We start from the raw sequence: 27,921 nt of genomic DNA on the forward strand, positions 1-27,921 counted from the left end.
CAGAAAGTTAGCCGGGCGTGGTCGCGGGCGCCTGTAGTCCTAGCTAAGCGGGAGGCTGAGGCAGGAGAATGGGGTGAACTTGGGAGGCGGAGCTTGCAGTGAGCCAAGATGGCGCCACTGCACTCCAGCCTGGGTGACAGAGCGAGACTCGGTCTCAAAAATAAAATAAATAAATAAATAAATAAATAAATAAAGCAGGCTGAACTCTCTAATCCCCAAAGAATAGAAGCACTCAGACTACAGAAAGGGAACCAAGTGTAGAGGTCTGAAATTATTTAAGAGGTTTATAGGATAATTCAAAGCAAAAATTTAGTAGCATAATGAAAGAAAAATGTGATAAAAAGACAAAGACGAACGTTCCAATTAATTTATTTAAATTCATTAATGTTGCAAAAAATAATGATGTGCAACAAATCAAGACACAAGTTATATTCCTAACAGGTCAAAGAAAATATTACATCTCCTTAGAAAATCATGACCAACTATAGTATTTCTTACAGGGACCACATTAATATCTTGCACACACAGACATCAGAACTGAATTTCTCACAATGTAAAATGACAGTACTAGGCTGGGCAACATCATCCTAAGAGTAGGAAAACATCACAGTACATTAATTTTGTCTAAATGACAGCAATGAACTTGTGGTAACAAAAGTATTTTTGAAATAGATATCAAAGTGCGTTAAGGTCTTAACAAACTCTGAATTGTGTTCTGTGCGAATAGTGCTCCAAGGGCTGTGCAAGTCAGTGGCCCTGAACACCATCAATATTTACTAGTTAGGTTTACACAAATAAACAAGCAACTGTTAAAGGGACATTAAACTTTACAAAGTCCACATACAAAAAGTGCTGTGTAGAAGCTGATGAATGTTATTTTCCAAGTTCCTCCTTCGCCAAACTGCATAAAAATTTCCAAGTTCCTCCTTAGCCAAACTGCGTACAAATTTCAAAATGCAAATGTTTTAACTTCTTGTAGGATGTCTTAGAATCATATTTTATTCTAAGACATCCTACAAGCCTAATATCATTAATTTGAAAGCACAAAATCATTTTCATTTGGTGCTTAAGTGCTTTATGTGAACTTTTCAAAGCATTTTACTTAGTTCTCAAAACATAAGTAGGTCTACTATAAATTGTTGCAACATACTGTTATATTTAAATTTTATCGTCACTCCTTACTGTTAAACATGCCATACTACTTTAATTTCAATTATCATTTAGAACTTCACAGGAAAGTTACATAACTGGGTCTCACCACTGATCTGATTCTAAATTCATTCAGAATCTCAAGAAGGGCAGAGGGGGATGCTTGCCAGGTAATTCTTTTGTATTAGCTTAGAACATTGAGTAGATAATACCCCACTTCCGTCACCAGTTGGCCTTCCCATTCAAGTCTAAGTTCTTGACTCTTTCTCCCAGCAACTCAAACTACACACTTCCTATGACCTATGACAAGACAGACTCTTTAACAGCAAAATAGGCCTAACTTGTAAGTACATACATTAATACCTTTTACTCTATCCCGCTCAGATTTGTGGTCCATTTCTCAAATGTCCATACAGGATTAGAGGAAAAAACAGGCATGAAAACAAAATAGAATGGTGTAGCAATCTCTATTTTCAGCTTATCTCCTACTCCCGTTTGCTTGAGCAAGTTTAACACTTCTCTGCATATAACATGGGAAAAGGAAGGATGAACCTACTGTCACATCTCTACCAACCTCATCAGGAAACTGGCCTGTTCTATCTGGTATGTCCTAATGCTAATTTATCACTTTAAGAAATATAAAAAGCCACTTCTGTATAAAACACATTTCCAAATTCCCTGAGCATTCACATAAACGGCCAAATAGAAAAGTTATACAGTCTTTTTAAAAGGCCTCTATCAAAAAGCAGATCTCTTACCTTTTTAAATTCTGGAATTATGGTTGAAAAAATTCTAGCTACAGATACATGCTTGCCAATCAGCATATTTCAGTATTCAGTGCACTTACTAGTGATGTCCATTTTGGAAGAGTAAATCAATGTTCAGCAAGAGTGAAATATGAAAAGGACACAAGTGGCCAGGCGCGGTGGCTCACACCTGTAATCCCAGCATTTGGGAGGCTGAGGCAGGCAGATAGCGAGGTCAGGAGTTCAAGACCAGCCTAGCATGGTGAAACCCCGTCTCTACTAAAAATACAAAAATGAGCCAGGCATGGTGGCGTGTGCCTGTAATCCCAGCTACTCAGGAGGCTGAGGCAGGAGAAATGCTTGAACCCAGGAGGCAGAGGTTGCAGTGAGCCAAGATCGTGCCACTGCACTCCAGATTGGGTGATGGAGTGAGACTCTGTCTCAAAAAAAAAAAAAAAAAAAAAAAAAAAAAAAAAAAAAAGGACACACATACAGTGGCATATTAGGTGACAGCTATGTCTTTATCCCTTTATAAAGGTTTGCTTTCTCTTACTTCCTAGTTTTATCACTTTCCAATGACTCTGCTAGACCCTACTTAGAATCATATTTCTGCATATCTCCCTCTGAGTTAGACTGTTAAGCTTAAATTGTGGGGTGAATAGAACATCTTCCCTTGGTGCTTAAGAGTATGATCAAGCAGAACACAGAATCAAATTATTTCACATGAAAAACTTCTGACTAAAAAAGGGGCACTTAGAGCCTAGTGACAGAAACATCAAAATAAGCCAGTTAAATTAGATCCACGATCCCAACAGAAAGATAAAAAGTACAATCACATATACTTTCACCTCAGTCAGTAATGGGAAATTAAAATGGAATAATATGGGAAAATGTTGCATAGCTATAGATTAGAAACAACAGACTTAGTAAGTGCTCTTCCTCTAACCCACTAGTTATGATTTTAAATCTTATAAAACATTTATTGTGGGTACATCTCTATACCAGATTCCATTCAGGTGTAGGTTAAAGCAGGTATCCATTTAGTTTACTGATTCACAGCACCTCATTTTCATTATATCCCAGGTGTTATCACTGTTGTCTCTGAATTTTAATGGTTAACAGAACAGTCTTCTACTTTAAAAAAAAAAACTCAGAAAAACATCACTTTTGCAACACTTATCTACCGTTAGGAGCAATGACTGCAAAATCAAAAATCAAAATAACGCAAAAAAGAGTTGAAGTTATTCTTCGTATTTTTTAAACTGAAGAACCAAGTACTTAATGTGGTAGAAAACCACCTATTAAAAACCTCAGCCCATTCTGAGCAACGTAAAGATGTATAGATGAAAGACTACGTTAAATCGTCTACCAATAAAGAATCTAATGACAAATTCAATACAATTGTTTATACATAATCCTCATATGGTAAATTCAGAAGGAATGCCTAACTTGTTATTGTTAGTTTGCTTCTTCAACAAAAAGTGTTCCTAAGATGTGAGCAAGCAGTAATGGTTTTGGCTCAATTCACTGTAATGACATTAGTTCAGGATCTGCCAAGAGCTGCTGGATCCAGGTTAAGTCAGGAGGCTGCTGAGGAATGTTTCATCCTGGGAATCCTCCAGCATCTCTCTCTTAGAACTGGTTTTAAGTTAGCATGCCAAGTTTATGACTGAGGAGGACAAAAAGTATAGGAAAGTTCCCTTTTGTAACAGAAGGCTTATAAGTACATGAGAATGGTAACAGCCACATGTGTGTTCAATCTAGGATAGAATAAATCCTAAAAAGTTAGCTCACATCCACTTCAATTTTGCTACCCTAGACCACTGTTTTGCAAAATACCTTACAGGAAGGGTTGAAGAGTAGCCATGACCTTCAAATTTGGCAGGTATTATGTTTATCAGCTGTATATGAGTCTTTCAAGTATATGACACAGTATTAGATCAATCTGTTGTTTTAGAAATAATTTTGTCGGTAATTAAACTTTCTGTTTGGAGGCAAACACAATTTATTTCAATGTAAAGGTACTTACCAAATGAAACAGTTTAAATGCTTGTAACAAATGTGTTATCCAAAACAGCACAATATAATGATGCTCTCTCAGACTTACAAAATTAACCTAATTTACAGTATTGTCAAACATGATTTCATAGAAACTTGAATAAACACCAGATCTAACTAGGTCAAACAACTACTGAGTTCAAATAATTGATATGGAAGTATTTTCGTAAAGTGCCCATAGTGAGAGCAGTTTAAAAAGCAGCCCGTTTTCTATAGAAAAAGTTGTGACAGTGAATAACTCATCACATTCTCTGCAGTACTACTCAGCACTCACACACACTCAGGGGAGCAATACCCTGGACACATAGCTTATTTCACATTAGTGAACAAACTCAAGATTTTTATAAAGTTCTGACTTTGGGCCAGAAGATAAAATGTCCCATATATACATATACACAAACCCCAATTCCTAGCCTCTTAAATCCTCTAGTTCTAAAAATGGCTTTTTGACTTGTCTTTAAGTTTAAAAAGGAAAAAGTGTGCAATGCACTTGCATTTGTACTTGCTGAATTATGAAACAATATATGTTAAATAAGAAAAAAATCTTGGGATGGTACTAATACACTTCGATTATATACATGATCTTTGGGTATTCAATTCATGAGAATCAGTTTAACCGTCTGTTGCCTTATGAGAAACTTAATTTTCTAAGTTACCCAGGAAATGTATTTAACAACTTACAAAAACAAAAATTCTAATACGTACTTTACAAAATCATGGTCTTATTTACCTGCATATTTCTTCCATAAGACAGGTACACATTAAAAAATATTGCTCAATAACATAAAAATATATATTATTTCTTTCCCTTGCCATTTATGCATATAAATATTTCACGGAAGATGCATCATTCAATAAACAAATGCAAAAACTGCTTTATATAGTGTAGTTCTCTGCTATTTAGCAATACAAAATATAAAATAATAATAGTTAGCTATTAAAGAGCTAAATTCAAGAGATTTGCAAACCAATACAGCAGTGAACAGTCCCTTGTATAATACAAAAGTCCATTATGAAAAAGTCAAGTCGGTTTTGTAACAGGTTACATAAAAATATGGGCCAATAAATGCATTATGAATGCAAAAACAGCACTGCTCCATCAGCACATTCTTCAGTCTTGTTTGGACTAGGTGCCAAACTTACTGTTCACTTTTCGGTTCATCTTGTTTTCCATTAAGCTCTTGATCAACTCTGTTTAATAAAGAATATATATAATGAGAAACCAGCAGCTGAACAATTTTCTTTCTAAAAATAATGACTATTTTAGCATAGAATATCACTCTGTTAAAGACGAAGCTTTGCAAAGAAGCAGACGTAGTAAAAACAGTTACCAGACATCATTTCCCCAACCAGAAAAGAGAATTTTTAAAGGCAGGGGGACTCTGGCAAGAAATGTGACTGTTGTTTCTTTAAAGATTATAAAATACTTTACATACAAATGCATATAAACTTTCTTAGAAGTTCAAGTTACATGGCATATTAAAATCTTGACCGGTAACTTGGCTGTGGTGAGGATCCAGGTGGTAAGAAACTGGCAGGAAAAACAACTCCCTCAAAAATGATTCTGTTAACTAAAATATGAAAGTGCCACGAACGCCACCAATTGATCAATCAATATTTTAAAATCCAGTGATAAAAAAATGCATCCTTATAGAACCCGTAATTATTCTCCAAAACTTATTGGTACACAGTCCAGTCTGTGAATGCCTTAAATTTGTTTTGACAGGATGAAGCCTTAAGAATTTAACATTCAAAAATATCTAAATATAAATTAATTATTGGCTGGGCACAGTGGCTCACACCTGTAATCCCAGCACTTTGGAAGGCCGAGGCGGGCGGACTACTTGACCAGGAGTTCGAGACCAGCCTGGGCAACATGGCAAAACTCTGTCTCTACAAAAAATAAAAATTAGCCAGGTGTGGCAGCATGCACCTGTAGTCCCAGCTACTCGGAAGGACTGCTTGAGCCCTGGAGACGGAGGCAGCAGTGAGCCGAGACTGCACCACTGCATTCCAGCCTGGGTGACAGAGAAGACCTTGTCTCAAAAAACAAAACAAAACAAAACAAAACAAAAACCCATCAAAAAACTTATTTATTTAGTGGTGGGTTGGACATCAGTCATATCAAAATTTAGACATGTGGGGATTAGAAGGATTACATAATTACCACATAATAATTACAACCTTTCGAACATAACAAACAAGTCTATTACTATTACATTTGTAGTGGTCTGAATAACTGATGCAGGGACCTTTAAAACAATCTGCTATTAGATATAGAAAAATATTTTTCGTATGTTTTTATTCTTATCACCCATTACTATGTCCACCTGAATATTAGCAAAACAGACCTAAAAGCCCTGGTCTGTGGTAAAGCCAAAGTAACATTTTAAAATATTTTAAATATTGTTATAAAAAATTTGGAATGTACGTATTTCTGATAAGGCATGCAAAATATATCAAATCCTCTTAACATCTGAAATTTCCTTACCAACTAATTTCATAATTATTTTTAAACTCCCCTGAAACATTTTAACAATCTGTATCTGCATGGCCACACTTGCATCCAGTTGTTTGAAAGAAACATTTAAAACTGCTATCCTTTTTCTATCACTGGGGACATTGGATCTCACTGTTGTCAACATTTCTTCAACCCTCTTCCCCACAAGCCCTTCAAGAAAATGGTTTTACTCCTTCTTCCCCTGCTCCCCAAAAACCTGCCATAGGAACTCATAGTTTCGTATTTTCCTTAGCACCAGTACTTATCATATCATGGAGTTGTCACCTTAAATAAGCTCCCTTGTACCTAGCCTCTGTAAAGTTTGGTTTAGGCTGGGTGTGGTGGCTGACGCCTGTAATCTCAGCACTTTGGGAGGCCAAGGTGGGCAGATCACCTGAGATCAGGAGTTCGAGACCATCCTGGCCAACATAGTGAAACCTGGTCTCTACTAAAAATGCAAAAATTAGTCAGGCGTGGTGGTGGGAGGCTGTAATCCCAGCTACTTGGGAGGCTGAGGCAGGAGAATCGCTTGAACCCAGGAGGCAGAGATTGCAGTTAGCTGAGATTGGGCCATTGCACTCCCACCTGGGTGACAAGAGCAAAACTCCGTCTCAAAACAAAACATGCCTATCTAAATTTAATTTAAAAATTAAATTTTATCCTTTTCAGATTGACAAAAATTTATTATTTTTTAAGACTAAAAAAACTACAGAAACCACAAAGTTTTTGAAAGATACATGTAATAATTGTATTTATGGTTAAACACAAGTTAAAAAAACTCAAAATAGTGACCGGTTTCAAACAATACATTTAAAGTACAAATTCCATATTTTTTTCTGATGTCTAAATTACTTTACAGTATTAAAAACTTTTTTTAAAAAAGGCTTAATACAGCACATTTTATCAACAAAGGCAATTCACTGTGAAATCTATGAAGCGGCTGGCTTCAAAATATTCTACAATTACAAATCATATTTTTAATTTCAGTCACGTGTCTGTCGGATGCACAGTAATGCCTAGAAAGGAATGAGAAATCAGCATGATCTAAAATCACTGTCTACATTTATGTTAAAGTGTTGGTTAAACTGTGAAGTGTCATATAGAAGTGTAAAACTGATTCTATCACAAGGCCTACTGAATTCTCACTCATCAACAGAAACAAAATGTGTTCAAAGTTAAGAATGTTCCAGTTAGTTACAGTTGGCTCCTTAGAATGGTCAAGATAATTACATATAAATCTCTCACCATAACTCTTAAGATTGCATTAAACTATGTTTCGCTAATTTAATTGCCAATATTTTAAAGATCTAACAAACTAGATCCAAATTCTACATTTTTCTAAATTAGTATATAAAATTTTAAGTATTTTATACCCTTGCCTTCTTTCACCATTTATGTCAAGGTATCGATAGATAATAGTTTGTTATGCTCAAAGCAGAAGTGTTCAAAATTAAATTTAAAATAGAAAGCAGAGTGTTTAACTGTTAAATGGGACACTGAGATTTTAGGTATTTTATCACATGTAGAATTTGACTGGTTAGCAAGCCATTTAATTTAAGCATAAAAGGAAATCAATGTTGGTTAGCCAAAGAATATATGCATTGCAAATATAATAATCAACCCCAGGGAAATAAATGGATAGCTTTTAAAAAGTCTGCAAAAATATTTCAAAAGCACAAGTTAGCCATTTAAAGAAAATGGTGAAACAACTGAAGTCTTTTATTTGGTGTTCCAAATACCATTTTTAGTAATTTCTGTGGTTTCACCATTAGTACTTAGACTAAGAAGGAGAGAGAAAGGTCCGTGGTCTTTAAGTCTTAATTGGCATCACATATGGCAATAAAACAGGGTGAATCCAAGTCATATTCAGCCTTAGGAACTCTGGGTTCACCCTGTATTTGGAAGTTGGGTACGTTTATATTTACAAATGCTATTATCTTTGTCTACAAGCTAACCAACCAATAAGGAAGAGTTAGTCTGCAATGCAAATGGACTAGTCTAGATGCAACCCAGTCAAGGTGTGCATATACCTTTTTTGTTTCTTTTTAAACTTTTCTTCTTCATACCTTTGTAGGGAAGAGTTATTTCAGTAAATATACATGTTATGAAAATGAATAAAAACTTGAAAAAAGGTACTTAAACCCATTTACATTTTCCAGCAAAACGAAAAATATTTCATACATGATGTAGAAAGTAAAAACTGACTTAATAAATCTGACTTTCACACATTAAATAGAGTAAAACCTCATGTGAGCAGAACAAAGAAACTTTTCCACATGCATTGTAATACTCAGGTATTTATGTTAACAGCCTTCTATCAAGTCCAAGAAGTTACATGGAAGAATGTGAATCTGATCATCAGAACAAAATTTCAGTCACTGGAAAACATTAAGGTTATAATGATTTAAATATTTTTATTTATTTAGCAATATAATTATTCAATAATAATATTCATGATGAGTTTACTCAAATTTGTTGAGCACCATGTTCAAGTCTGGAGAACGTTCTTTAGTACTGATCAATTAGAAAAATCATCTCTTAGATTATAACCAGTCTAAAAAGTATAACATGAATCACAACCAGAAATAATTTATCCTAGTTCTTCAATTGACAGCCTGAAGAAAATGCTAACTTATGGGGATGGTGTGGGAAATGGCTTCTTCCTCTTTTTCTTTGTTACACACACACACACACACACACACACAGACACACAGAGTTATAAAATACATAAAGAATGAGTATTGAAAAGTATTATCCGTTGCACATCAAAATATTAAGATCCAATACAATTAAGGAAATAAAACAAAACATACTGTTTTATGCATTCTGGTATGCCAACATATTCCATGGGGACAAGCTCTGCTAGTTCTGCCAAATTAAAGACGTATCTAATTTTTTGGCTGAATTTTGAGCTATGGAAGAAAATAAAAATAATTACCTCCATATTTCTGACAAATACAATGGATACAATGTTTACAAGATACAAAAATTTCTTATATACAAATGTAAGAATTTTTTTTAAAAAACTCATGTCATTTTGAATGTTCAAAACACAAAAAGATGATAAATGTCTGAGGTGATGTATGTGCTAATCACCCTGGTTTGATCATTATACAATGTATACACATATCAAAATATAGCTCTGTATCCCATAAATATGTATAGTTATTATGTGTTAACTAAAAATAAATGATGAAAAAGTTAAAATAAAATTAAAGTCAATGGCTCTCAAAAATTACCTAATAAATGGTCTTGTAACAGCCAGAAGTGTTCTGATAAACCAAGAAGGATGTACAATGATTAGGGATTTTAGATTTTTCCGTAACCTGGAGTTAATAAAAAAACAAAACAAAACATAAAAACACACATACACAAAGAAAATTAAAAATATCTATAAATTCTAATGCTAAAAGTCAAGACATCAATAAATACGTGCAACTTTATACAAAATAATAGTTGAAAAATCTCACCCAGGAGTTTTCATTTAGGTATGATACCCCTGTAGACAAGAAAAAGGATTCTTGAATTCTGATGGTCCCTCCTACTGCTATGAAATGAACTTTACTTTATTTGGCCAAATTTATGTCCATAGTATAGCCTGTTATTAAATGTCTCCTAGCATACACATTCACTTGTCTTCAGGACTCTGTCAACCAGGGAAAGAGGCCATCCTGAATGTAAAAGTAAACTATCCTCATTTTCCAAGACTAGGGAGAAACTGGTGCTAAGTTCTTCAAAATCACGAAAAGCACTGTGCAGGCAGAGAAGTGTGAGTGGAGAAGATGACCACAGGAACAAAAACAAATCAGATCTAACTCCTATTCTCAAGGAATTTAAAGTTTTGATTAAATATTAAACGTATTATCCTAGAGCTCTTCTTTTTAAATGACTAAATACAAACTTATTGTATTATGCATATTTCACACATAAAGTGAGATACATATATAATCACAAGAGCTAGCCAATGTCAAATTTAGACTTGATTTAAATTAGCCATGGCAAGATCAAACCAATTGGAAGATCACATTCCTTCCATTAAGTACTAATGACTAACTCCCAAGACAATACGCTTCAAAAGCTTGTTCCAAAGAAAGTCTTTTACAACTAAACAAGCATCATTAAGAAACATAAAGACTGAGCACTGTGTCTCATGCCTGTAATCCTAGCACTTTGGGAGGTCGAGGCAGGTGGATCGCGTTAGTCCAGGAGTTCGAGAACCAGCCTGGGCAACATGCTGAAACACTGTCTCCACAAAAAATACAAAAATTAGCTGGGTGTGGTGGCACAAGCCTGTAGTCCCAGCTACCTGGGAGGCTGAGGTGGGAGAATCACCTGAGCCTGGAAGGTCGCCGCTACAGTGAGCAGAGATTGCACCACTGCACTCCAGCCTAGGTGACAGAGTGAGACCCTGTCTCAAAACAAAACAAAAACAAAAACATAAAACATCCTAAGCACTATAAATTAGGCAAACCTCAGAATGTAATAAAATAGGAAACACACTACATTCTCCATCCTTTCCCAAGATGTAAATAGTAGGAAAGTGTTCAATGGGGAGAAAATTGCACCTTATAAATAAGGAGAAAGTGTTCAATTTCTCCTTATAAATAAGGAGAAATATAGAGCTACTTTGTAAGTTAGAAGAATTAAGGTTATTCTTTAAAGAAAAATCAAAATTGATTTCCCTCACAATATTCTAAAATGCTATCTTTAGAAAATAGAAACCTGCCATGAAATTAGTAAGTAAAATTTAAAAAATAAATGGTGTTTTAAAATAGCAACTGAAGGCCGGGTGTGGTGGCTCATGCCTGTAATCCCAGCACTTTGGGAGGCCGAGGCAGGAGGATCACCTGAGGTCAGGAGTTCGAGACCAGCCTGACCAACATGGAGAAACCCCATCTCTACTAAAAATACAAAATTAGCTGGGCGTGGTGGTACATGTCTGTAATCCCAGCTACCTGGGAGGCTGAGGCAGGAGAATCGCTTGAACCTGGCAGGCAGAGGTTGCAGTGAACCAAGATGGTGCTATTGCACTCCAGCCTGGGCAACGAGAGCGAAACTCCGTCTCAAAAAAAAAAAAAAAAACAAAGGCAAGAGAAAACAAAGTTTGATCTACTAAAGCCATTATAAAAATTTATCAGACTAGCTTTCAACTTGTATGTGTATTACCTTCTATCAATTTGCTGATAACATTTCCTGAGCCATCCCAGACTGGGCATTTTTCTTCGAGTTGTTGCACCATTTAAATAAACTATCATGTAGTTTTCTGCTACTAATAGCTCCAAAGTGCCAATAACATATCTGTAAAAAACAAATTAAGTTTAAGCCTTAAAAATCACTGTGCATAACTGAACTAGGTTCTCTAAATTATACAATTATACAATCCCCTCCTCTCTCCTACAATGAAAATGCTCAAACTGCATTAGCTTGTATTATGATTATTTTAAAAAGTTATTTTTTAGAGATGTATACTGAAATGTTTCTAGATGATTTGCTTCTGGGATTTGCTTTAAAATTATATACTGGGGGTTAGAAGTGGGAACAAAGTATAAATAGATAATTGTTGAAGTGACTGATACATGAAGATCTGATATACTTCTCTTTAGCCCTGTGTATGTTTGAAACTTTCCACAATATGGTTTTTAAAAACACCACTAACCTGACAAATAGAATGACCTTGTGGAAAAAGAACTGATTCGGCTCAGTTATATTGGCCTTCTAGGGGTAAATGTAATTTAGCCACATGATTTTGAGAGAAAAATCACTTCTTTACACTTAATGTGCCTGCAAATGTAAAATAAAACAGTTGGGACAGGTAAGGCATGGTGGCTTACTTGAGCCCAGGAGTTTGAGATCAACCCTGGCAACACAGAGAGACCCTGTCTCTACCAAAAATTAAAGTCAGCAGGATGTGGTGACATGTGTCTGTAGTCCCAGCCACTAGGGAGACTGAGGTAGGAGGATGGCTTGAGCCCGTGAGGCCAAGGCTGCAGGGAGCCGTAGTTGTACCACTGCACTTCAGCCTGGGTGACAGAGTGAAACTCCATCTCAAAACAAAACAAAACCAAGTTGGAACAAATAATCTGAGATATATTTCCCCGTTTTAAAATGACAATTTTTCTCTTGAATTGGAAAACTATTGTTTCACCATATCGAAGAATAAGGACTCATCTAGTCCTGTACCTAGTAACAAATACTTTTACTTTAACCTTCATTCTGTTGTTCACAAACTTGCACTTGAAAAGATACGGGATATTTATTTTTCTGAGACAGGGTCTTACTCTGTCACTCAGGCTAGAGTGCAGTGGCAAAATCACAGTTCACTGCAGCTTTGACCTCATGGGCTCAGGTGATACTCCCACCTCAGCCTCCTGAGTAGGTGGGGCTACAGGCCCATACTACCATGCCTGGCTAACTTTTTGATTATGTAGACAAAGGGCTTTGTCATGTTGCCTAGGCTGGTCTCCAACTCCTGAACTCAAGTGATCTGCCCATCTCAGTCTCCCAAAGAACTGGGATATTTATAATTTTTACAAAGGTTAAGTTTCTTAAGGTGTAGATCTAATTAGCCCAAAATTCTGTCCAAATGTTTTTGTTAAATGTATACTTACTTAAAGAGATTGTCCATCAGGTATCTATAGTTAGGTTGACTACTTTCAGGCATGAAACAGACAGCAAACACAACAATGGCATTTAATCCATCCCCATAATATCCTAAAAAAGAAACCAAAGACAGTATCACCACATGATTTTACTCTTATGCATTTTTAGAAGACATCTGTATGATTGGTAAATTATAAATAAGAGTTTACTTTTCACAAACTTCTGTATTAAATGTATGTTTTGTAACTCTTATATGGTCTTATATAGAATTTTAATTTCTTCTTCCCAAAAAGAGAACAGTAAAATTTAAAAAGGTCGGTGGTCACAAAAAAAATCCAAAAAAAAACCCAAGACCACTTAAATTAGCATATTTAAAAAGCCAGCCCTATGTTATCAAGTAGACAAATATAGTGATATAACCCAATACAATACAGACACAATACAGCATCTGCAATGTATTTTTATTTATTTATATTATGCTTATGGTTAAAGTGGGTGTAATTTTTTTTTTTTTTTTTAGATGGAGTCTCATTCTGTTGCCCAGGCTAGAGTGCAGTGGTGCGATCTTGGCTTACTGCAACCTCTGCCTCCTGGGTTCACGCGATTCTCCTGCCTCAGCCTCCCAAGTAGCTGGGATTACGGGCGCACGCCCCTCTGCCCGGCTATTTTTTTGTGTATTTTTAGTATAGACGGTGTTTCACTACATTGGCCAGACTGGTCTCGAACTCCTGACCTCGTGATTTGCCTCCCAAAGTGCTGGGATTACAGGCGTGAGCCACCGTGCTGGGCAAAGTGGGTGCTTTTTAATTTTTAAATTTTTTTTTAAAGATAGTATCTTGCTCTGTTGCCCAGGATGGAGTGCAGTGGCACAATCACAGCTCATGCAACCTTGAACTTCTGGGCTCAAGGGATCTTCCCACTTCACAGCATCCAGAGGAGCTGGGGATACAGCGCACACAAACACACCTGGTTAACTTTTTAAACATTTTTTTGTAGACATAGGGTTTCACTGTGTTGCTCAAACTGGTCGTGAACTCTTGGCCTTAAGTAATGCTCCTCCTTTGGCCTCCCAAAGCGCTGGGCATAAGCCACATCACCAGAGCCATAAGTGAGTGATTTTTAAAAGGTAAGTTTTATATTTCAAAATGCTAGCATTTTGTAGAATTTAGGACATTAAAACTAAATTAGGTCGGGCGCGGCAGCTCATGCTTGTAAATCCAGCACTTTTGGAGGCCGAGGTGGGCAGATCACTTGAGGCCAGGAGTTTTGAGACCAGCCTGGCCAACATGGTGAAACCCCGTCTCTACTAAAAATATAAAAAATTAGCTGGGTGTGGTGTGCACCTGTAGTCCCAGTTACTCAGGAGGCTGAGGCAGGAGAATCACTCGAACCTGGGAGGCGGAGGCTGCAGTGAGCCAAGACTGTGCCACTGCATTCCAGCCCGGGCAACAGAGCAAGACTTGGGTCTCAAAAAAAAAAAAAGAAAACCAAAAACTAAATTACATCTCTGACATAATTTTCAGTAATGGAAAACAGCGCTAAAATACATATGTTTCAACTGCTTTCTTTAGATATTAAGCCCATATTTAGTAGCAAATACTTCTGCTTTAACCTTCATATCTATTGTTTACAAATTTGCATTTGAAAAGATTTGAACATTTCAAGAACATCAGAATCTTCACTACCTTTCTTAATCACTCAGTCACAAAATATATTAAGTGTGATAATGCAATAAGATAAGGTGGTCTTATTTTCCCCTATAAAAAAGTGCTATTTCTGAAAGAAGAGATTGAAACCATAAATCAGGCCTTATAATTTGATTCCAGTGAACTAGCTGAATAATATACGTCTGTGGACTTCCTGATCCAGATTATGCCATTTTCTTCATCTGAGTATGATTAAATTAGGCAGAAGAATGCAACTACAAATATTCATGTGATTTGCTTTCAGATGAATGAAGACTGTAGAAATAAGCAGGGGAATGCATCTGGCATTAAAGTAAGTGGTAAATTAAGTGGAAATGACTCCGAAAAAAAATCAATCTGCTTGACCCATGTGCCGCTCTGTCCTGTGTTAGGAGGATTTAAGGTAGTGTGACATGCTCTACAGTGAGGTGTGTTCTGACTTGCCACTAACATTCTAGCACTATTTACAATGTGCCTAGGTAAACTTCTATATATGGTACTGTTAGATTCACAGGATTTATAACTTAAACTTTTATAGCTTTTCCTGTTTCTTAAGGGAAGGGACTTAAGCCTTGTATTTTTGTATATCCCATAAGTATGGAAAGTGGGTACTCTATAAAAATGTGGAGTGAATGAGTTCTCTATTAAAAAATAATTTGGGCTGGGCGCTGTGGCTCATGCCTGTAATCCAGGCAATTTGGGAGGCTGAGGCGGGTGGATCACAAGGTCAGGAGTTCAAGACCGGCCTGGCCAATATGGTGAAACCCCGTCTCTACTAAAAATACAAAAATTAGCCGGGCATGGTGGTGCGTGCCTGTAGTCCCACCTACTTGGCAGGCTGAGGCTGGTGTATTGCTTGAGCCTAGGAGGCAGAGGTTGCAGTGAGCCAAGATTGCACCACTGCACTCCAGCCTGGGTGACAGAGCGAGACTCCGTCTCAAAAAACAAAACAAAACAAAAAAATAAAAAAAAGGAAAAAAAAAATTTGTTCAGGATTTTAAGGCACATTAAGAGTTAAGGTTAAAAAGTCTAAGTTTTAGGGCTGGGCACAGGGGATCAAGCCTGTAATCCCAGCACTTTGGGAGGCTGAGGTGGGCAAATCATGAGGTCAGGTGATCAAGACCATACTGGCTAATACGGTGAAACACTTTCTCTACTAAAAATATAAAAAATTAGCTCGCGTGGTGGCATACGCCTGTAATCCCAGCTACTCGGGAGGCTGAAGCAGGAGAATCCCTTGAACCAGGGAGGCAGAAGTTGCAGCGAGCTCCAGCCTGGGTGATGAGCAAGAGTCCATCTCAAAAACAAAAAAAAAGTCCAAGTTTTACTTATATCCATAAATGACTTCTAAAAGAATGCTCAAAGCGGTTTTGTTTATAATAGCCCAAGCTGGAAACAACTTACATGCACATCAAAAAAAAAGAATGGATAAGCAAATTATGGTTTATCCATGCAATGGAAAACTACTCCCCAATAAGAAGGAATGTACTGTGGATACATCAACAACATGGATGAATCTCAAAAACTTCATACTGAAAAGTAAACAAAAGAGTGCACAGGATGATTTCAGTTACTATATATGAAATTCCAGAACAGGTAAAACTAATCAGGCGGTAGATATGACAGTGGCTACCGAGGTGAGTATTCATTGGGCAGGGGTATTAAAGAATTATTCTGGGACAATGAAAATGTTCTGTATGTTTAGGGGTGTGGGTTATATATATGGGAATATACAGTTATATGGGCATTTGTCAAAACTCATTGAATTGTACACTTAAGATCAGGGCATTTCACCGTTTATAAATTATGGAGAAAGTACAGTCCCAGTTTTCGGTAGCCTAGAGACAGCTAAAAAAAAATTTCTTTTTAAAATTTTGAGACAGGGTCAAAAAACAAAAAACAAAACAAAACAAAAAACTGGAGTGCAGTGGCATGATCACGGCTCACTGAAGCCTCAACTTCCCAAGCTCGAGCTCTCTCTCCTCCCACCCCAGCCTCCTAAGTAGCTGAGACTACAGGCGTACACCACCATTCCTGGCTTTTTTTTTTTTTTTTTTTTTGGTGGAGACAAGGTCTATGTTGCCCAGGCTGGTCTTAAACCCCGGGGCTCAAGTAATCCTCCTGCCTCAGCCTCCCAAATTGCTGGGATTACAGACCTGAGCCACCATGCCCAACCTGACAGTTTTCACTACAAATTCTTTTGTACTTTTTCAACTTACTATAGGTATATAATCATTTTTAAATGGTACTTTTGGCTGGGCGCAGTGGCTCACGCCTGTAATCCCAGCACTTTGGGAGGCTGAGGCGGGCGGATCACAAAGTCAGGAGATCAAGACCAGCCTGGCTAACACGGTGAAAACTCGCCTCTACTAAAAACACAAAAAAATTAGCTGGGCTTGGTGGTGGGCACCTGTAGTCCCAGCTACGCGGGAGGCTGAGGCAGGAGAATGGTGTGAACCCAGGAGGCGGAGCTTGCAGTGAGCCAAGATCACGCCATTGCACTCCAGCCTGGTCCACAGAGCGAGACTCCATCTCAAAAGCAAAAAGAAAAAAAAATGGTACTTTTCTTCTTTTACTTCAAATCTATCATGTTTCTAAAATGATATGATAAATGCTTATTATTCTTTCAAAATTACATAATATCTCTAGGCAGAGTTTCTAAAAGTATTTAGAATTCTGATACCACATTAAACAATCTGAAAAATGTTCAGTAACTCTTACCCCCATGGCTGATAACTTTTTTATAGGGTTCAATTGCCTTCATATCAACTCTGTGGTCCTGTTCTCCAATCCTGAACATACGCCAGCGTCGTCCATCTTCTTTTTCCTCTGCTGCTGTGTATTCAGCAATTGAGCCTTTCCTAATTACTTCAGTAGTCTTGGGTTTTGGAAGATCATCTGTCAAAATAAAAAGTTTTTCAATCACCAATTGTTATACAACAAAAATCAAATTATATGTTAACCACTTTACTATCTAGATTTTACAGAGAATTTTCATTATACCATCTGTGCAATTTTAAATATCTCTTCCATAATGCAGGAAAAGGCTTATTCTTAACATGAGGCCATTTTATGTCTTTGGAAATCATGGTTAACTTTTTTTATTGCCCAATGTAGCAAAAACCACCTAATCATAGTGCAATGTATATCCACAAGTTCAGAAAATATAATTCATAGAGTCCTCAAAATCTTAGTACATGGGCCTTACAATGCCTTTCCAGATTCAACTTGTGACAATATTCTCCCTGGCAGTTATGACTATAGGTTACTTCAAGTAGCTATCTGGGAGCCAATTTTGTTGTTGCTGAGCACATAAATTAACTGTAATACCAGATAGGAAGTGGTTAACTATTCAGTGATCACTTCTCATTTGATCAGTTTTATAAAGCAGAAATGTATGTATAATATTTTGAAGTATACATGCAGAAGTCTATTTAAATTAGCATTAGCCAAAGCATAAGCACCAATGATTAAGTGTAATTTATGTTTTGAGATTGCAGTTTAGCTGATTTTTAATGTAGTAATAATTTTCAAAATTTCAGTATTATAGTCCTTACCAAAAGATGGGGGGAGGGGGAAACCTACTGTATGTTAGTTGTTTCCAAGACAAAGCTGTTAACGGAAAATATCCTTCCAGGAAATGACTACAGCAGCATTAAAGAAAGAAGAGACAAAACACATAGGCACAAAACTATTTCAGTAACTTTATAAAGTATTGCTTATTACTGGACTGTTTATTGAACCAGTAAAACAGGGAAGAAAAAAGAAACCAAAATTATAGCACATCACACTTTATTACAGTAAAATACTGAATGCTAAACATTACTTTGAAAAAAAAATCATTTTCAAGATGAAAAAACATATATAAAAATTATAACAACTATATATAAGATACTGTAAACAATTTTCTAATTAAAGAAAGCATGCAAAGTAAAACACAGCACAATTCCTTTGAATTACAAATAATAAGGAATACTAGGTTTGGGGGCTAAAAGTATACATTAATTTAAGTTGGTCATTTCACAAAGTAGAGTAATGTCAGGCAAGCCTACTTAAAAAGCCAAAGGCAAACGCCTCCTTTCAGAACTCCCTTCCCACAAACTGTTCACTATATGTCTCTTCCAAAGTTTCTTGATTGACTAAAAGAGAGCATGCCATAATTATCAAGAAATATTTTTGAAACAACTATGAAAAAACATGACAGCGCTGGGCAAATAAGAAGTGAAAAAGGCCACTGGTGTAATCTACCATATACAGAGTTCTGAAGTCCTTGAGAATATTCAAGTGTTAGCAGAATTTTGTATCTTAGTAACAAATATATCAACTTTAGAAAGAATGACATATTTCAAACAAAATCCCTTAATACATTAAAAAAGATCAGATTAAAAACAGTGAAACATTTACCTTCCCACTCAAACTCATTACTATTCTCTGATGGTGTGTCTAAGCCATCTAAGTCAATCTCCCCACTTTCATCCAAATCATCTGACAATACAGAGCCATCACTAGGATCCAGTGTCAGGCTAATGTCTGGAGCCATTAGTTTCTTTCTCACTTTATTTCCATTAACTTCTAGTGAGCCTGGAATTGGAAAATAAAGAAAAAGATACGTAACAAGGAATGCTTAGATGCTAAAGTTGAATAAGAAAAATTTTAACTACTTCATTCTTGGGAAAAATAATATTAATTAAACATAACTTCAAAGCACCTGTTCACAAAATTCTTATTCTGATCATTGTTGTTTCTACATCGTTGGCAAGAGATCAATAAAGTATCAATGTCTTTTAAATAGAGGCAGACCTTATAGATACCTCTTATCACTAAAAATGATCTCCTCCACCCCTTTACTGTAAAACTTTCCAAAAACCAAGCATATGTTTTCCGAATTTTTTAAAGCATTCTAAAAATGCTTTCCTCAATATTCAACTTATACTTTGACTTCTATGATGGAATAAAAACTCAAGTTTTTTTTTTTTTGGACAAAGAAACGTGTTTTAAAAAATAACACAAACTCCATAATTTAATTGAAAATAAGTGTCAAGCTCTTACCAGGCTGGTCCTCTGGTCCAGTTATAGCTAATATATCTGCTTCAATACTATCATCTTCTGGTAAAGGTCTAGAAGACACAGGTATACTTTTTAATCCAGAAATTAAGAAAGAATTTTTTTTGAATTTCAATCTATTAAACATACAGCTTATAGAAATAAGTATTTGGAAAATGGAATAAAGCAGTGTTGTTGTCGTTTTTGAGACAGTGTCTTGCTCTGTCACCTAGGCTGGAGTACAATGGCACAATCATGGCTTACTGCAGCCTTAACTCCTGGGCTCAAGAGATCCTCCCGAGTATCTGGGACTACAGGTGCATGTCACCACGCTTGGCTAATTTTTAGTAGAGACAGGGTCTTGCTATGTTGCCCAGGCTGGCTTCGAACTTTTGGGCTTAAACGATTCTCCTGCCTTGACCTCCCTAAGTGTTAGGATTACAGGCATGAGCCACTGTGCCCAGCCTAGCAGTGTGTAAGATAAAGTCTCAGTCTTCTGACTAGCTAGGACTACAGTGGCACATCAACACGCCCAGCTAATTTTTAAAGTTTTTTTTTGTAGAGACCAGATATTGCTATGTTGCCCAGGATGGTCTCAAGCAATCCTTCTGCCTTGGCCTCCCAAAACACTAGTATTATAGGAGTTAGCTGCTATGCCTGGCTACACTTCCAAAGTAAAAATTCTGACTATCAGAGCTGACTTATACACTTATCACATATAAGTAACACATAAAAGTAGATATAAATTCCTTATGCACAGCTCTTATTATAAAACATGTAACAATTTTAAATAAATATGACTGAAATGCACAAGTATAATGTGATGTATGATGCAATGTATGAAGCTCAATTTTTACTCACAATAAGACTACAGTGACGATGGTTCAATTCTTCTGAGATCGGCATTCTTATATTTATTATCACCACCATATGCAACAGTGACTCAGGTCTCCTATCAGCTGTCCAACTGCTAAGCTATCCAACTGCTAAGGCACCTGATTATGCACTAGGATGTCTTCTGCCCACTATGGCATGGAAGCACTATTTAAATATAAGGTCTGCGCTTGTTCTTTTTCATCAGCCTACCTGGTGCCAATATAATTGTAAATACAAATGCAAACATGTGAAGGTGGCTGGCCAGATGAGCTAGAAAACCCTTAATAATTTACTTAGTAAGGTTTTTTTGGGGGGAGGGGGCCGGGGGGGATCCACAAAATTATTATTATTATTTTTTTTTGAGACAGAGCCTTGCTCTGTTACCCAAGCTGGAGTGCCGTGGTGCGACCTCAGCTCACTGCAACCTCTGCCTCCCGGGTTCAGGCAATTCTTGTGCCTCTGCCTCCTAAGCAGCTGGGACTACAGGCACGCGCCACCAAGCCTGGCTAATTTTTTGCATTTTTAGTAGAGACGGGGTTTCACCATGTTGGCCACGTTGGTCTCAAACTCCTGGCCTCAAGCGATCTGCCCACCTCGGCCTCCCAGAGTGCTGGGGTTACATGTGTGAGCCACCGCACCTGGCCACAAAATTAAAGAAAATTTTAAAAGACAACTAAAGACCTCCTTCTCTGAGGAATCCCTCAGACTTTGCTTAAAGGAAAAAAAAAAAAAAAACAAACACATTAAAACACTTTATTATAAAAGCAAAAATTTGGAAACTGAAACTTGACCAAAACAAAAATGAAAGATTACACAAGATTATATATACATTTGGTTGGAAAGGAAGATACAAGAGAGTCAATCTAACTGTTGAAAAGAAACTTTTACTTCCTAGTATCAAATGATCACCTTGTATTACTGAGTTTCTTCAAGAAGCCAAATATTCCATTTAAAAAGTGACATCTCGTCCAGGTGCGATGGCTCACACCTGTAATCCCAGCACTTTGGGAGGCCAAGGCAGGCAGATCACGAGGTCAGAGGCTTGAGACCAGCCTGGCCAATATGGTGAAACCCCGTCTCTACTAAAAATACAAAAATTAGCCGGGTGTGGTGGCGCGCACCTGTAGTCCCAGCTACTCGGGAGGCTGAGGCAGAAGAAATTGCTTGAATCCAGGAGGCGGAGGTTGCAGTGAGCTGAGATCGTGCCACTGCCTGGGTGACACAGCAAGACTCCTTCTCAAAACATAAAAGTAAAAAAAAAAATCTCAATAAAGAAATTCTGCAGTTTTACTATAAAATTGTTTTCATTTAAAAGCATTGCTCACATTGGAAAATCTTCATCTTGCCATTCTTCTTTAAGTTCCACACCTTCCATCCTCAGCCTGGATTCAATGTCAACTACAAATTCTTGATAATCCAGAGAGCCAATGTCCTATGAAGAGAGAAAAGTGTTTAACTTAATTGCTACTTTACTTTTTATCCACCGAAAAGGCGCAATAATCTTACATATTAGTTCATACATGATGTTTAGTACAGTGGTCTGGTCATGAATTCATTTACGGGGTTGCAATTTTTTTTTTTTTTTTTTTTTTTTTAAGAAAAGAGAATATTCGGACCAAACATATTCTGGTAAAGTTAAGTACTGTTTATAGTAAGGATACTGTTCGGTGAAAATACTTGTTTTCATTTGCATGTATAGTATCTCAGGTTATGATTTAAAATATATTTCATACTATGGATTATATTAAAAATTTGAAGTGGGGTAAGAAATAAAAATGTTCTTTATTACAGATTCATAATTAAATTTTCTGTCCCTTGGATAGAGGTTGATTCTAAACAATAGTATATAAATAATATCTAAACTCATGATTCAGCAGAGTCAACTAGTGTGCTTTTACATTTTCTTCTCAACAATTTGATGCCACAATTCCCGAGCCACTTAAAGAAGTCTATTCAGTAACTTGTCCTGTAAATGAACTATGCTATCTTTTGATTTGTTTCTTATCTATACTATGTCCTTCTCATATAGCTTGGCATATGTTTTCAAACACTGAACTTGGTGAATGTCTTTTTATGCAACTACATATTTTAACATACGCCATGAACTTTAGTCTTAGCTTTTCCAAGGAATCATGTGAGTGCCAATATCCTCATTTCAAAAGTGAGAATCCAGAGATATTACCTCTGCTGCTGGAGTAAGAAACAGAAGTTTAGGTAAGGGAAAGATCAACCGATTAACAACGCAACAAAACAGTGAAAACTATAGAAGGAAAGAGGTATACATGAGTATTTAGTTCATTTACATTCAAGTCAATAGACGTCTAAAATTATTTAATAAATAGCAGTAACATCTTTTCTTTTTTTTTTTTTTTTTTGCAGTAACATATTTAAGAGATACAGAGCATCACTAACAGTACTAAAAATAAAGTTAAAAGTGGTTGACACCAGGCTGGGAGCAGTGGCTCATGCCTGTAATCCTAGCACTTTGGGAGGCCAAGGTGGGCGGATCACTTGAGGTCAGGAGTTTAAAACCAGCCTGGCCAACATGGTGAAACCCCATCTCTACTAAAAATACAAAAACATTAGCCGGGTGTGGTGGCAGGCGCCTGTAATCCCAGCTACTTGGGAGGCTGAGGCAGGAGAATCGCTTGAACCTGGGAGGTGGAGGTTGCAGCGAGCTGAGGTCACACCATTGCAACTCCAGCCTGGGTGACAGAGCAAAATCAGCAGAAGACGAAAGAGGGTGAAATGGAGAAAATGACCAACGCTTTTCATAGTAAGTCCTTCTACACCATTTAATTTTTAAAACTTTACTATGACTTTAAAAGATATTTATTAAATAAAATCAATTATGCCAGTCATTCACATCAACCAGTCTTCTAAAAGGAAAATGCAGTCATGTTCTATAGCTGTCTTGCCTGCTATGTCAACATTCAAAAGATGCAAAAAGTCATATAGAAAAAAGCCTTATGTTCTTTAACAACAAAATTACAATGGAAATGTCCTAAAGTGTTAGATTTCACAAGGTAAACTAAATTTGTATCTCTGCCAAGACTGGAAGCCTCTCTGCCCAGTTTGAATTTTTACTTATACTCAAGAGAAGGTTTTAAACATTCCCAAAAGGTTTCAATGTTTGATGATACACTTGTTAGCACAGAAAAAAAGTGGCAGATGCTGACTTTTCAACACCAGCTTATTTGCTTGAAAAAGTAAAAAGTAAAAATACAAAAATTCAGCCAGGCATGGTGGCGCAATGACTGTAATCCTAGCTACCAGGGAGTCTGAGGCAGGAGAGTCGCTTGAACCCTGGAGGCAGAGGTTGCAGTGAGCTGAGATTGCACCACTGCACTCCAGTCTGGGCGACAAAGGAAGACTCTTGTCTCAAAAAACCAAACAAACAACAGCAACAACAAAAATCAAATAGCTCCTTGAAAGACAGCCCAAGTTTTTCAGCTATCTCAGCCTATTTATTCCATTTTTACCTTAGTATCATATTGAATCATGTGTTAATACCTCAGCAGATAGCCATGGATATTTAGTTTGAGGATAATCAATTATCTAAACTGAACATGGGGAAAGAGATATAGATAGATTTACTCTACCATTTCATCATGAATTTTAGGGGAAAAGTACACTAGGTAGATCAAAACAATTTAAACAATTGAGGGACTACTGTTTCTTGGAAGCACTTTATCATCAAGCAGCTGTTAAGAACAGGAAACAAACAAGAAAGGAGTTAATATCACCACAACCACTTTGAAGCAAATCAGGATACTGCTGACTCACACGTTAACTGTGTTGCTTCCCATTTCTTGTTCATATTTTTTTTAGTAAATTAGAATGGGAAATAACACTTTAAGATGATATTTGTTAAAATAACCTGTTGGCACAGGAATAACGTGATTTCTCAGTAGACTGACTCTTGGTAGTGGTGGTATATCCTTACTTATGCCACTCACCTGTTGCAGTCATAAAGATAAATTCAAAGCAGTTGTTTATCTTAGGTTAAAAATCAAAGAGACAATTGATTCCTTCTGACATCGCTTCAAGGGGGAGGAGTACTGATAAATCCAATCAAGATGAAGAAGCTTTTCCCAGGCAGTTTAGCAACATAAGCAAAAATTAAATATTAAGATCACATTTAGGCCAGGCTCAGTGGCTCACTCCTGTAATCCTAACACCTTGGGAGGACAAGGTGGGAAGATGGTTTAAGCCCAGAAGTTCAAGCCTAGCTGGGCCACATAGTGAGATCTGTCTCTACAATTTTTCTTTTAAGATCACATTAGAACTGTTTAATTATAACACAATTATACGTGGTGATTTTACTATACATACTTTAACACTGCTGCTGCAATAGGTGCCAGTAACAACCGTTTATGCTGAAATCAATTACAGTAGGCATATGGAAATGCCCAGGCAAGCCTTTCACTTCCCCATTTAAACAAAAAGGTTTCATCCTAAACACTCATGTTCACTTTTTAACGAACAGCCTGTACGTTTAGATCACCAAACATCCTTGAAAAAATCCTGGATCTGTGCTTCTCATTGCTCCCTTGAGGGTGTATAGTTTTTAAACAATGAAATGAGATGCTCTATCAGAAATGTTAACACAAGTCGGGCGTGGTGGCCCACACCTGTAATCCCAACACTTTGGGAGCCTGAGGCGGACGGATCACCTGACGTCAGGAGTTCAAGACCAGCCTGGCCAACATGGTGAAACCCCATCTCTACTAAAAATACAAAAATTAGCCGGGAGTGGTGGCACTGGCCTGTAATCCCAGTGATCAGGGAGGCTGAGGCAGGAGAATCGCTTGAACCTGGGAGGCAAAGGTTGCAGTGAGCAGGGATCGTGCCATTGCATTCCAGCCTGGGCGACACAGCAAGAGCGCATCTCAAAAAAAACTAAATAAAATAAAATAAACGTTAACACAAAATTTAGAGGAAAAACTAGAATGGTGCTGACTTCTCTCAAAATTGTGAAAATATGGCAAAAGATGATTGTGCCACCTACAAAAGTTACATTTATTATCACTATGCAGAACATACTGAAAACGCTGCGACCTTTAAAAAGATAAAGTCTACTAACTGATGTCTCAGTTTGTTGTAGTTAGAAATATCAGTTGCAATAAAAAACTATAATTGTGGAATATTACTGTCACATTATACTAGTATTCTGCTTTATAAGATGTAAACATAACACGACATCTTTTTTTTTTGAGACGAAGTCACACTCTGTCGCCCAGGCTGGAGTGCAGTGCTGCAATCTCAGCTCACTGCAGCCTCCGTCTCCTGAGTTCAAGCGATTCTTGTACTTCTGTCTCCCGAGTAGCTGGGATTGCAGGCATATGCGACCATGCCTGGCTAATTTTTGTATTTTTAGTAGAGACGGCGTTTCATCACATTGGCCAGGCTTGTCTCATCTCATTGCTTTATCATTTTTTGCTCTTGACCTCAGGTGATCCGCCCACCTTGGCCACCCAAAGTAACAAGACATCTTTCATCTACTATCAGCCCTGTAACTTACTAGATCTGGTTACATATACTTTCTCTGACGCCTTTCTCCCTATTGCTCCTTCTACCAGCATTACTCCAGACAGAATGAATAGAACTTTTCCAGAGTGCTTTCCACATGTACTAACCACTTTCACGTCCATCATCTCATATTCCAACCAGCAACTTTGGGATGCATGACACTTGTGTTATCATCATTGTATCTTATATATAAGGCAATGACACGACATCCTGGTCTCCATATCTAGTCCAGAACTGTTTCTAATATAGCACACCGTCAGCAGTGCACTGGCAACTGTATACAGAATAAGCCTGTCATGCCTGATTTGGTTGCACTTAGCTTCAAAGGTCTTGTAGTGCCTGAAGGCCATAATAGCACTGACTTACGATAATCTAGTTCAAGTTCCGTTTGCAGAAGTGGATCTGTCATACTTCCTGTCTAAGCCCAACAGTGTTGGGCTGCACTAGAGATTACGAAGACTAGAAAATATAAAACAACAAGAACTAAGAATATGTGCAAAATGATGAAAAACTAGTCTGCAGAGGTAACTTAACTGAGTAACATCAGTTGTAATTTTGAGGAAACAGCGATTTACAAATTATGGAATTTGTTTCTACAATTGCAGAGATTCCTATAAACTGTTAGAAAAACTACATTTAATTGAAAATAAGAAATCAAGTATTCGGTGAAATAGAGATCCTAATCAAGAGGAGGTGCGAATGAAAAAAGCAACACTAAAATGCAATCACATAGTTTATTCAACTAAATAAATAGGAGGCACTGTGACTATCTTGACGAACACCGCAAAAGCTGTGCCCTCAAAGAGCTCACAGGACACACAGACAAGTAACTCCAGAGACATGAGATGCATCCAGAAATCCAAACCATTTTGCCAGGTATTTAAACAGAAAAGGTAGTGTCTAGATTCACGCGGGGACTCGGCTTTTGACGTACACACTCTGTATTTGGTTGAGCGTACTCGGGAAGATCTATTAAAGCCCTGATTACTTATGCTGCTTCCGTGTCTATTCCCCGAGGTTACGAGGCATACCAGAGGTCCAAGTTTCTTTGTTCTGCACCAGGACGGACGCTGGTCATAAATACTGAACCATCGTAGCCCCGCCAATTCACCCACACCAGGGTAAAAAAGGAGTGGAGGAGGGGCAAGGTTCCATCCCGAGCACAACTACCAGAAACGGAAAAGGGGTGGGGTGGGGGGCCAAACTGCCAAATACAAACAGGACCCGAGCCAAGGGCGGGGACCTAAACTGGGCGGAGATCCAGGAAGCGCCTTCCGAGCAGGTTCTATGGCTCCCCCCTACCAAGGATAACTCTCTGGGTTTCCTCTCCGCGGACGTCGTGGGCACGCGCCCGACAGACTTGCGCCCCTAGGCCGGTTCCCAGTCCAGCTACGGAGCCACGGTGCCAAGTCCTCCCAGGCCGCACTCACCCCGGAGGAAGCCTTGGCCCCCTCGTCCTCTTCGCCCCTCCAGGCCGGCGACGTGGGGCTGACGGCCAGGTCGCAAAAAGCAGCGCCGAGCGGAGCCCGCTCCCCTCGCTCGGCGGTGGAGACCCCAGCCCAATCCCTCGGCCGCAGCGGCACGGCGGCGGCGGCAACAGCTGACCCGGACGCAGTGAGAGGCCCCGGCGGAAGTGATAACATCCCGGCCTCCTCCGGGCGCGGCAGCCGGAGGCGTGGTGGCGGCGGCGGAGGCGTGGCGTCTTCTTGAAACCCACACGGCATATCCCCAC

At 37.8% G+C, this 27,921-nt stretch overlaps 1 protein-coding gene across 3 annotated transcripts; it reads right to left on the minus strand.

The window, feature by feature from the left end:
• Positions 1-2,352: 2,352 nt before the first annotated feature.
• On the minus strand, positions 2,353-27,921 carry LOC116272690 (BCL2/adenovirus E1B 19 kDa protein-interacting protein 2). 3 transcript variants are annotated; one of them, XM_031661452.1, is made up of 11 exons: positions 27,620-27,921; positions 21,983-22,089; positions 19,788-19,855; positions 19,143-19,319; positions 17,460-17,636; positions 13,062-13,164; positions 11,620-11,751; positions 9,693-9,779; positions 9,267-9,365; positions 8,484-8,519; positions 2,353-5,144 (listed from the first exon to the last, which is right to left on the minus strand). In XM_031661452.1, exons 1-11 carry the CDS (start codon positions 27,911-27,913, stop codon positions 5,093-5,095), a joined length of 1,332 nt encoding a protein of 443 aa, XP_031517312.1. In that variant the 5' UTR covers positions 27,914-27,921; the 3' UTR covers positions 2,353-5,092. The 3 variants fall into 3 exon arrangements, with proteins under 3 accessions (XP_031517312.1, XP_031517314.1, XP_031517313.1); XM_031661454.1 differs by lacking the exon at positions 19,143-19,319 and having other exon boundaries at positions 27,620-27,908; XM_031661453.1 differs by lacking the exon at positions 8,484-8,519 and having other exon boundaries at positions 4,753-5,144.

This window comes from Papio anubis, unplaced genomic scaffold (assembly GCF_008728515.1).
Source record: "Papio anubis isolate 15944 unplaced genomic scaffold, Panubis1.0 scaffold160, whole genome shotgun sequence".
Taxonomy (NCBI): domain Eukaryota; kingdom Metazoa; phylum Chordata; class Mammalia; order Primates; family Cercopithecidae; genus Papio; species Papio anubis.

What these genes read in the sequence shown, in the direction of transcription:
- LOC116272690 (XM_031661452.1), bottom strand. Translation starts at nt 27,913, where the DNA reads ATGCCGTGTGGGTTTCAAGAAGACGCCACGCCTCCGCCGCCGCCACCA. An exon ending in GGGCCAAGGCTTCCTCCGGG is followed by an intron (nt 22,090 to 27,619) that starts GTGAGTGCGGCC and finishes CTCTCTTCATAG; the next exon opens with GACATTGGCTCTCTGGATTA. An exon ending in GTTACAAGACCATTTATTAG is followed by an intron (nt 9,366 to 9,692) that starts GTAATTTTTGAG and finishes TTTCTTCCATAG; the next exon opens with CTCAAAATTCAGCCAAAAAA.